The sequence below is a fragment of the Diadema setosum genome, chromosome 17, assembly GCF_964275005.1.
Source record: "Diadema setosum chromosome 17, eeDiaSeto1, whole genome shotgun sequence".
NCBI lineage: Eukaryota > Metazoa > Echinodermata > Echinoidea > Diadematoida > Diadematidae > Diadema > Diadema setosum.
Window position 1 is genome coordinate 15517346 of NC_092701.1, and position 12395 is coordinate 15529740.

The 12395-nt window shown below is 46.4% G+C and overlaps 1 protein-coding gene across 1 annotated transcript in view; it reads right to left on the reverse strand.

Moving 5' to 3' along the window:
* Positions 1–476: 476 nt before the first annotated feature.
* LOC140240812 (centriolin-like) overlaps positions 477–12395 on the reverse strand; it is a 94440-nt gene continuing 82521 nt past the window's right edge. The window contains exon 40 of the mRNA XM_072320584.1: positions 477–2692. Coding sequence (XP_072176685.1) covers positions 2610–2692 — 83 coding nt within the window. The 3' untranslated portion in view covers positions 477–2609. The remainder of the gene's footprint in view (positions 2693–12395) is intronic.

Genomic DNA, 12395 nt, shown 5'->3' on the forward strand with positions numbered 1-12395 from the left:
GAGCGTTTTGCATACGGTGCATTTTCATTTATTTCTATGAAAGTAATGGACTAATTGGAACGAAATTTTGCACAGGTGTTACTGCAATCATACCCAAACTCCATGCTAACTATGAGACCAATTGCTGCAGGTTTACAAATGTGGGCTAATACCTTTAAGAAGAAATTCATCATCACAACATGGTACCTGGCCATTTACTATCATTTACTGACCTTGAAAAATGTTACTCAATATATGAATACACACATAAAAACAATAAAACCTACAAAGAGCCAGTATCTCACAAGTGCGCTAGCACACTACTGTACTTGGATTTGTTGTGAACTGAATCATGACAAGGGAATTTTGGTGTGTGCAGGGTCCCAGTTGATGCTTCACTTAACTTCTAATACAATGTACTCACTTTCATACCACATACACAACAATAAATTTTCACACAAGCAAAACTTTGCAAAATATCAATACACAAAGTCGTTTTTTTATTGATGTAAGAGGTCAGGATGACATTGGGTGTTTTGCACCTGCACAAGTGGCAGCCTGCAAAGCCACAGTAACCACGCGCATGCACAGTCATTCTACTTTATGGTGTTGGAGTTTACACTGTCTTTGCTTTAATTTGTTCTCTATGTAATCGGGACAAGCCCGGCAGTCATGTCAACAACTCTACATCAGCAGATAAGTATGATGCTTTTCGTCATTAATTAATGTCAGCATAGATAAGGAAACAAACTGGTCGAGACACTGTAGGGAAAGAAGGCGACTGAGAGCTCTTATGGTACAAGAATGATTTTTCTTTTAAGTCCAAAATGCTCAGAAAAACATAAACATTGTACATTTAGCACCTCTTTTTGTTGTTGTTACATTATTACTTGAAAAAGACACACAAAGTCCTCTCAAACTGTTTCTGATACAAACAATTCCATGAAAAAAAAACTGTGCTGCATACAGAATTCAGCAATCCGACAATAAGACCACTTTTATTGTATAACGATTCTGTGTGAACTAAACTGATTCCATTTTGACAAAGGCCATCAAGTTAAGATTTGTGGTCATTCTCATGGTATAACTTGTGGCTCGTACAGTCCGACCTCTCTTATCCAGCCTCCCTTAATCTGGATCTATTATCTGGACATGATCTCACTGTGATTTTTTTACCCCAAATCTAATATTTACAAGGAAAGGTTGATTTGAAACTAAAAAAAATTCTTACACAAACTCACATGAATTACATATTATTCACAACACAATTAACATACATTCAAATCAAATTTTCATTTACTAAGTATAACATGCATTCAGACTTATACTATCCCCAAAACACCGTAAGAACATGGGAAGCAAACTTTTCATTAAATCAGGGCACAGTACAGGCAATCATTCATTGAGCAAATTCTCAGAGAATTCTGAATGTGGACCAGCTGATGAGGATGTGACATGTTCACACAAATTGATATACAATACTGTACAGCCTATGTGCTCCTCTCATTCTTATTGCCACATGTAGGCCACTTGCACAGCTGTCGATATGACTAGACTCGCACTGGTTTGAGTTCATTGGCTGAGCGATGAATGACATTAACACTCACAATTTGAACACACATTTACAATCACACAAAAGTTTGACCCGATCGCAATGCACCAAGCATCAGGCCTGGAATGGTAAAGGTAGTGCTAGCTAGCATGGCTGGACTGCAGTCCACAGCATTGCACAACTTGTCAGTGCGTCAACTTCACCGAGCCATGATGTTCACATTTTGAAATTTAGTTTCATTGACTCATTCTGTCTCTTTCCAAGACCTGCTTAATACATCCCTTAATATTTAAGCAGGTAAATCATCTCAAGAGTTTGACAACAAATTGATTTCATTTTGATTTAAAAACCCACCTATAATTTTGCGTTGATAGCAAATGCAGAGTTTTAGTGAATGCTATGTGCAATAGGTTACACGTAGCTACCAATGGGTAGGCAGCTGCGTGTATTAAACATTGAGTCTCCAGTCAAAACATGTCCGGATAAGAGAGGTCAGACTTTATAACCCTCAGGAATAAGAAGGACAAATAACAGATGCCGCATGCCGAACACTGGACGATGAGTGATCACAATAGCTTGCCTGAAACGAAGGCTCAGGTGAGCTAAAAAAAAATTGAGGTTGACCCATTTCACCTACTTAGAGTCCTCAGGTTGGGGTTTTGATGCATGGTCACAAATGGTCTCAGTGAAAATATTTAAAGAAGAAGGTAGTATACACTATTATGGCATGTTTCTACAGAAATAATGAACAAGTGAAATGAGCGATACCGTTGGATACTTTACACCAAGACAGTCATCGTCTATGAATTACAAATCCAAAACATTTTCTTACTCAACTTTTTAAGCTCAATAAACTGAATAGTTAATTCTTCCACTTTTCAGCCTATCTAATCAATGAAAGTGTGTCAGAACAATGTTTTTATCTGCAAAACATCTTAGGGTTCAAGCAACATACATTCTCATCATAGTTAAAAACAACAGCTAATAGGTGATTAGCACACAACATGGTCTCAAGATACATTTTTTTTGTTTTTTTGTTTATGAAGAATGTATCAGTATTCTGCAACCTTCCAGTATGTCACTGGGATTTCCACACATTGGTATTGAGGTGTGTCACCTTCTCTGTCTTCAGCTGGTTCAGAGAATCCATGAACTCAGACCCTGTTGAGACACAAAAGAAGTTTTCTATATTTGACTGTTGCATGAACATGGTAATCACTGAATCATTAATAAAGCCGATTTGTACAATAAAAGAGCCCCCACATTACAATATTTCATATTCAAATGGTCTAATGAATTCCACAATACTTACACTAATACTGCAAACAATTGTTGGAAGCAATAATGTTATTTGAAAAGTCAGTCAGGAAGACATGATATCTAACTTTTTGCCCCTAAAATGTCAGGTACCCAATGAGTTCAAAGTTCAGTAATCAGGGTTGGGCGGAATCGCCCCCCTAATATGTACCCGTATCTTGCTGTATCTTTGCAGATTTTTTTTTGTTTTGTTTTGTTTTAAAGCGCTCCCACTTCTATGACTTTAGCTAGAAGTCTTTTGATACCTAATTAAAAAAATTGGGACGTATGTTATCCATTCAGCACAAAGAAAAATTGCCCATACGTATTATACACAAAGTATGGTTTTCATAGGTACATGTGTTGTAACTCAAAAGAATATGATTGAATTTTGTTTTCAATGGGAAAGTCAAGTGCAGCTGAAAGTTAGTATAAAAAGGAGTCAAATTTTCTTTTCTTTTCTGATCAAAATCACATGAAAAATAAGAAAGTTATTACATTTTGAAGCTTTGCTAATTTTTCACAAAACAATTATTGAATGGTCAATATGAATATGCAAATAGTGAAGTGATGATGTCATTCCCTCACAACTTGCCACATAAGTTTGTATGTACAATTTCGAAATTTCCAGTTTTTCCTTCAAACACAATTACGACCCAGTCTAAAATCCTGATGTATCTAACTGATCATTATTCTGCACATAATCAATGGAAAATTGTGAGATGATGACATCATCAGCTCACTCAGTTGCATATTCTTATCACTGTACAAGATTCCCTTCCTAGGCACACAAATCACCAGAAAGCCAGATGGACACCTAACGTTCATGGTATATAAGAAACCAACACATACTAACAAGTATCTAAACTTCCAAGTCTCATCACCCCCTACATCAAAAGTTAGGAGTGGTTCATACTCTCTTCCACCACTGTGACAGGAGTATCTGACCCTAAGACAAGGATGAAGCTACCACCATCTCTGCTGCTCTGTCACAATGCAGCTATCCTCAATGGATGTTCAAATGGAAAGACAAGAAACCAATTCTTGCCAAGCTACATACATTAGAGAAACTAGTTGAAAACTAATGTAGAGACTTATTTTGAACCGAATTTATTTTCCTTGTGCTATTACAAGTGAGCTCAGACAGATTTTATCTTTTCCTATGCCATCCACCATGTCACACCTCTTTCACAGCATGGTACACTCCACTCTCCTATATCCACCAAGGCACATCTCCCTGTCATGTCAGTACATGAACCATTCTTAGAATTTCCCTCCATTTCTTCTGATTGGTTTTCTCTGTAATGAATATTTACCTGTGCAGCTATCCTTGTTATGAATTTACATATAGGAGTCATGAATAGTTATTCATCCTCTGTTGAGATCCTGTGTTGAGTCTCTTGAATATTCAGATCCTCTTGTGACTTATTTGTATACAATGAATATTTATTGAATGGCAAGTGCCTGGATAGAATATGCAGTAAAATTGCTGGGAAGGACAGTTCACCAGCAGATCTCGTACAAGCAAGACCTGTGCCGGCTGCCTCCTAACTACCACCAAGTTGTACTGCCTCTAAGAATATGAGAGCGAACCCGGAGCCCTACAACTGGTGGCAGCGGTGCTCCCATTTTGTGCAGGCAGACATTTTTGGAGTGGATCACTGAGATTTTGCAGCATTCTACACTCAATCTGTGAATTCATTCTGCTTCATATACTCAAGTGGATTTTGGAAAGCACATGTTTTCACCATCCATCTTGAATGTAGCCCTGTACTTATACCATTGTGCAGATAGCTTGCATCTGCCATCTTGGATTGCCCATGTGTTCTGTGCATGCATCCTCCATCTTGAATTACATAAGGTGAATTTTGTTCGCACTTTGGACTTGGAAACTTGTGTATATAGAGATTCCTTCAGCCAATTTTTGATTTGCAATCAACTGCTTTTGGTGAGTACTTCCTCCATCCTACAAACTTGTGCAATTATGTTGAATCTGCTGCTACTCAATAAGGAAGCATAATACACTACCTGCCATCAGTTTAGCCTGTCAAAGCTGGTATTCTTCAGACAAGTAGTGAATCTTCCCATGCTAACTAGTAGCCAGTTCATTGATATAGACCACAATGAGTTCTTTTTGGATGGATTTACCATAAGTTTTTTCAGGTGATGATGGAAAAGATTTTCATCAATGGATCAGACGTTCTGAGTTGGCTGCAGAATTTATACAGGGTGCATCAGACAAGATACACTTGCTCCTACCAGCACGTTTAGCAGGACCAGCTTTTATTCTGTGGGAAGGACTGTCCGAATCAGAAAAGAAAGATATCAAAGTGATGAAAGAGAAATTATCGAAGGTTTTTGGAAGAGAGCAGGACCTCCAGACCTTCCGATCGTGCATCACAGCTTGTAAGCGTCACCCTCAGGAACCACTTGATGTGTATGCTGCAGCGATAATCACGATGGTAGAAGAAGCCTCCGACAGAATAGCAGTAGGTACAGGTCACCAAGCCCAGAACACAGATATGCACCAGACAATAGGCCTCGTCATCCACCGAGATCACAGGCACAGTCCTCTCACAGTGGACATGAACAATGTTCTCAATCTCCCAGTCCATGAGCCGAGTACCACTGACGTTCACCAAGTCCTCGCTCAGACAGTCGACATCGTTCTCCCAGCCCGCAGCGAGCTGCCTATCAACCAATGAGTCGACACTTTCGAGATAGTACTCCACCCTACACCAACTCCGGGTGCTGTTCGTTATTTCGAAGGTTCGCTATTCCGAAGGGTCATTATTCCGAAGGGTCGTTAATCCGAAACACGCAAATTCCCTATACCTAGAGGTGCGTTACTCCGAAAATGAAAAAGGGTTCGTTTATCCGAAAATTTGTGGCGATATTCCGAAGGTTCATTATTCCTAAGATTGGTTAATCCGAAAATGAAAATTGGAACAATGAACCTTCGGAATAACGAGTCTTAGGAATAGAGAGCCTTCGGAATAACAAACCTTCAGAATGAGCTGTAACCGCCAACTCCACCTGTACACCTAGTCATTCATCACAAGGGGATTGGCGCCAACAAGCATACGGTCAAGTCCACTTCGCTGATGAGACGGAAAACTTTCATTAATTGGTGATGAGGGCCAATCATCAGCCCAGCCTACCAAGGCCCATATCAATATTCAACACAACCAACCTGACCCAAAGCCACCCTACATCCTGGTTATCCTAGACAATACCTACATCGTAGCCTTTTTAGACTCCGGAGCACATACATCAATCATCAGCTATGACTTTTGGTAGTCTCTTCCAAAATCCCAAAGGAGCCCCCTCATCAAGTCAATGACAGCAGCCACATCAGTGACTGGAGAATCAATCGACATTGTTGGGACAGTTTATGCAACGATACATCTTGGAAACATGACACGTGAGCACAAATGCATGGTCGCCAGAAACATCACACACCCAGTTATTCTTGGATGGGATTTCTTTTGCAAGAATGATGCCTCCCTTTCTACCTCTACCTTCCACATGGCCTCACTCTGATCCGACTAATCATGAGGATCAGGCGTGATCCTCTTATCTACTAGGTACACCGACCACCTATCTGTTATAGTATGCTATTATATCCCTATAATTGCCCAAACGTCGAACAATAAACTTACACTGATGGCCTATCTTACACCGCCCGTGTCCCCCAAGCCGCACGCACGTACGTAACCCGCCATGACTACAGTTCCACGTAACCAAGGCACCCGCAACCGGGACACACAGTTAAGTCGCGCCTCGAGGCGAGGGGAAGGAGGGGGACACAGGTGGTCGATGTACCTCGTAGATAAGAGGATCACGCCTGATCCTCATGATCTACTATCAGTACATCCGACCACCTATCTGTTATAGTATGCTAGACCGACATGGACTAACAAGGGAGGCTTGGCTGTAAGGCGGTGTAATCAGCGGGACTGAGCCGCCGACAGAAGGGCTGCCCGAGAGGAGGGCACTGCGGTGGGAACGTCCCTAAGATAAAAAGAGATGACAGAATTGGGAGAACGCCAACAGGCTGCTTTATGGATCTCCTCGACCGACACTCTTGTGAACAGGGCCCAGGAAGCGCTAATCCCCCTAGTGTCATGCGCACGGGGCGCCACGCCAGGGGAGAGAGCCTCTGGGCCAGCCGCTTTGATAGCGCCCACAATCCACTTCGAGATGGTGTCCCTCGAAGCTGGAGAGAAGGGCTCCTTCGTAACTACGAAAAGCTGATCCCTGGAGCGTCGGTCTTTGGTGCGCGCCCAGTAATATTTGAGCGCCCGCACTGGACACCAGACCTTATCCTCTGCAATAGAGGAATGAGCAGCCAGAGGTTGGATGAAGATCTCAACCGGACTGGAGGCTGCTGTTTGGTTCTTGGCCACGAACGAAGGGTTAGGGATTAGACGCACTCCAGCCCATTCCCCATGTATGTGGCCCAGTAGGGTAGACAGGGCATGAAGTGCACTGTGGCGCTGCCCAGAGGCAATAGCCCAAAGAAAAACCATATTGATGGTTAAATCAGTAAGGGAGGCTTTGGCTAGGGGCTCGAAAAGGTGCCCTGGCAAGAGCCTCCAGCACTAGAGGAAGGCTCCAAGATGGGAGTAATCTCGTCGGGGGGCGTTCCAAGGAAAAGGCGCGGAGGCTTTCCCCTCCTCGCTTCCCTCCGCTCAGGCACCGAGGCATGGCGGCCGAGATCGCCACCCTGATAGCGAAGGGGGCAGTGGAACGGATCCGCGACCACCCGCGGCTCTCCCATTCCCCTACCTTTCTGGTTCCGAAGCGCTTGGGGAGCTTACACCTCATTCTCAATGTCAAGAGAATCAATCGGCACATCTGTACAGAGCACTTTCAAATGGAGACATTGGCATCTATACTACCACGTCTCAGACCAGGAGACTGGACAGTATCCATAGATCTCAAGGATGCTTACCTCCACATCCCGATAGCACCAGCATCCAGGGACCTGCTGGCTTCTCCTTCAGGGGGGACGTGTTCCGTTTCCGTGCCCTGCCTTTTGGCCTGAAACCCGCACGCCTGTTCACCAGGCTTGTGTCGTGTGTAGCGGCCTTTCTCAGGCAGCAAGGCCTGAGGGTATTTTGCTACCTCGATGATTGGCTGTTAGCAGCCAGCTCCCAGACTCTGCTCTCTCACCAGTTGTACCTGCTGAGAATGGTGCAGTCACTTGGGTTTCTTATAAATTGGGAGAAGTTGGAGCTTGTGCCCTCACAGTGCCCGATCTTCCTGGGTGCGGTGATCGATATCCCCACCAGCTGGCGCGCCCCAGCCCAGCTCGGGTGACTACGATCATACCCGCCGCATCAGACGGCAGCAGCAGGTCCCCGCCAGATCCTTACTTCAGTTCCTGGGGTATCTGGCGAGCCTGGTCGATGTGTTACCGGACTGTCGCCTACACATGCATCCTCTGCAGATCCATCTTCTCAATCATTTCCACCCATTACGAGACCCCTTGATGAAGATGATTCCCCTGCCCCCGGCCGCCCGCCTGCTGTTCAGGCGGTGGTGTTGCCCGGAGTTTCTGAGCAGGGGCAACCCCCTGGAGCCCACGCTCAGTGACTACCGATGCCTCCCACATGGGCTGGGGCGGTCACTGTCAGGGGCTCCATGCCTATGGAGATTGGTGCCTTTCGGCTACCCTCCTTCACATCAATGTGCTGGAGTTCCAAGTGGTTAACCTTACCCTCCACCACTTCTTGTCCCTAATCCAGGGCCAGGCTGTGTTGATACGCACAATGTCACAGTGGCGAAGTATATTAACAAACAGGGGGGCACACGCTTGAACGCCCTCACTGCCACACTGTGGAGATGGTGCAGATGCAGGAGGATCTTTCCCATTGCCTCGTATATACTGGGCAGGGACAACCTCATTGCGGATTTCCTATCCCGGGGCCGGGTCCTCCCCTCCGAGTGGAGACTCAACCCGCGGATCATGAACCTGCTGGTGAGTCGGATGCCACAGCTGGAGGTGGATCTCTTTGCCTTGGAGCTGAATGCTCAGCTACCCAGGTACTGCACGAGAGTGCAGGACCCCGTAGCCTGGCAGCTGGACGCGTTCTCCTTCCAGTGGAAGGGATTCAGAGGCTATGCATTCCCACCCTTTCCCCTCATTCCCCGCATCCTGCGGAAGATAAGATGGGACCAGGCGACCATCCTCATAGCCCCCTGGTGGCCACGGAGGTCATGGTTTCTGGAGCTTTCAAACCTGCTAGTGGGGAGCCCGAGGCTCCTTCCCGCTCGCCCAGACCTAATAGCGCAGCCGGTGTCGGGAGCTCTGCATCCCCGGCCGAGCTCGCTCCACCTGATTGCCTGGCCCTTATCAGGTAATCCGGAACTCAGGCGGGCCTGTCAGAACGAGCTGCATTGTTCATTGCTCTCAGCCGGAGGGAATCCACCCAGGAGGCTTACAATTCCCGTTTGGCTGGATACTATTCCTGGGCCCCGTTGCTAGAAACTTTGCGTTTAAACGCAACTTGCAACTGATTGTCACTGACCATTCTGATTGGCTCAGGGTCTGCCCTATCAAGAAGACATGCATGCAACAATGATTTTGATTGGCCAGTGACAATCAGTTGCAAGTTGCGTTTAAACGCAAAGTTTCTAGCAACGGGGCCCTGGTGCCAACCTCATGGGGTGGATCCCCGTTGAGGCCCTTTGAGAGATGTGGCAGACTTTTTGGTTTCCCTTTTCGATAAGGGTTTAACCATCTCAACCATCTGTGGTTATCGCTCTGCCATTGCGGCAGTGCATACCGGTTTTGCGGACGGGTCCAGTATTTCTACTGCCCCCTCCCTCTCTGGCTTAGTCCGCGCCTTTTCAGCATCCCAAAGGACGAGCTTAAGGGCTGTCCGGCTGGTGGGGTGCCGGTCGAGGACGCCGCCGAAAGCTGCCAGTCCCGGACGGGAGGCTCAACCGGCGCTGCCCGGGTGGGCGGGGCGGGGAGGGTCTTGGTGGTGGCAGGTGCCGGCTTGTTAAAAGCGCGGGCAGCTACCAACCTGGGTGGGAGGGAGCCCGCGGGGTGGACCCGCAGCTGACGTACCACCGCTCCCGAACACACCCCCCGCCGGCCTTGCCTGTTAGAGCCGGAGGAAGAGAGGCTAGCCAGGCTCCTGTCATGTCACCAAGGACGACCACCCTCCTCCGAATCGCTGCCCTCAGAAGCGAGAATCTCAAGGGGCGGATCGGCAGAGCCGGATCCCTGCCCCTCTGGTTCAGTGACCGGTAAAGAGTCTCCCTCAACGAGGGGGTTCCGAGCAGAAAGCTCTGTATCCGTCGGCCGTGCGGCCGCGGACGGAACCAGGGCCGGAGCCCTCTGGTTGGGGGGGGGGGGGGGGGGGGGGTGAGAGGACAGCCAAGCCTCCATCGTGACCCACAATGGGTCTGACCAAGTGGAGCAAGTTGCGCAGGGATCAGACCGAGAGCATGTGCGGTGCAGTGCGCAGACTGCATGTGCGTCCCAGTCTGGAATGGCCCGGCGACATGATTTGCATCTGAGAGTCATCCTGTATAAAAGAGAAGAGGACTGAGTTAGCATCCAACATAACAATTACATACAAACACAACTTATACAAGGGGTGTATGTAAAAAGGAGCGAAAACGCAAAAACCAAGTCAAAGAAAGGTATGCTAGAAGGCGTACCAGACAAGGAGCGCAGGATATCAGAACATGAAATATATACATGCAATAAATATAGAATGAGAGTGTATGTAAAACAAGAAAGCGTAAAAAAAGCAAAAACCATGTCAAGTAGGCTTATAAAAGCGTACAAGGGGCGGGAATTAAGAACCGAGCTGGGCAGACAAGCTATCGTTGAAAGCACAGCACGAAAAGACCCATGGAAATTCAAAGGAACATGAGACATGTGTGAAAAAGGGGGTAAAGAGCCCCAAAACCCATAGATGAGAAAGTTAATTTGGGCCCCGGTGGCCTGCCATAGGCGAGGATCACCTTAATAAAGGCCCAAAAGCGGCCCGCCATAGCTGGCAGGGGTATGGGACACATGAAACATGCAAAGAGAACCGAGTCTGAGGTTGGGAGAACTAAAGACAAGGAGCATTTAGGCCCAAGTGGCTTGCCATAAGGTCTACAAATGGTAATTATGGCCCAAGTGGATTGCCATAGGTCTACAAACGGTAAATATGGCCTCAGTGGCCAGCCATAGGCTAACTACGAGAGCGAGATACTAACTCGTGGCGTAGAGCCTACGTGATATCCTCGGTGTTTCTAACCACGTCAAAAAGATCGAAAAACACCAAATGACTCCTGAGAGTGTGAAAATTATCGAGCGGGAGGAAAAAACATGAAAAAGACGACTAGAAGCCGTACTGCAGGTAGGCAAAGGCGAGAAAAGGGAAAAATCCCGCCAGAGCGTGGCGAGAAGCGAGGCGCGGTGCACACACCACACAAACGTATGGGGCAACGCGAAGACAAACCACCGGATTTGAGACGAAAGAAAAAACACGATTTTTCCCTTTTCTCGGTCACAGAAATTGACAAAATGATCTACAAGTGTGAAACAACAATCAATGAGTGCAAAAATGGAAGGATTTTGCCTGATTGAGTGACGAATCCGCAGATGCGGTGCGATTTCACAATTGCGATTTCACAAGAGGTAGATATAAACACGTCCGAACGTTGGGAAGGCGAACAGGAAAGAGGAAGAGTCATGGCGGGTGACGGGTTACGTGCGTGCGGCCTGGGGGACACGGGCGGTGTAAGGTAGGCCATCTGTGTAAAAGTTTTTTGTTCGACGTTTGGGCAATTATAGGGATATAATAGCATACTATAACAGATAGGTGGTCGGATGTACTGATAGTAGATCAACCCTTCGCAAGAGCCAGTCGATATACTGGCTGACACCACGCTTGGACAGTTCTACTCCATAACAGGCGATGTACAAGAGGAGTATGAAATTCTGGATGGTACACATACAATTGCAAGCACCCAAAAATCCAGTCCACCACTTCCAAGACTCGTCCTTACTTCCACCTGATATGAATGCGAGGGAGAGAGAGAAGGCAGATCAGCTACTTTCAGCTTACTCTGACATATTTAGTTCATCCTCTGAGGACATTGGTCAGACACATTTAGCGCACCACCACATCAACACAACAACTGAAACAAAACGGCATTTACAACAGCGACTGGACTGTAGCAATTTAAACGTCATGCTGGTCGGTCTAGTCAATGCTTCCATGACTTTTCAGCGGGTAATGGAAGCAGTACTACATGGCCTCCACTGGTCTACATGTCTTATCTATCTGGATGACTGCATTGTGATTGGAAAGACATTTGATGACCACCTACACAATCTCCGAGATGTTCTCGAACGTTTCCGAGGGGCTGGCCTCAAACTGAAGCCATCAAAATGTCAATTCTTTCGCAAGCGGGTCACATACCTCAGTCACACCATCAACACAAACGGTGTACTTCCAGATCCCAGCAATACCAAGAAAGTAGCATCTTGGCCTCGCCCACTCAACCCGACTCAAGTTCGCTCATTCATTGGACTAGCAACCTTCTATCG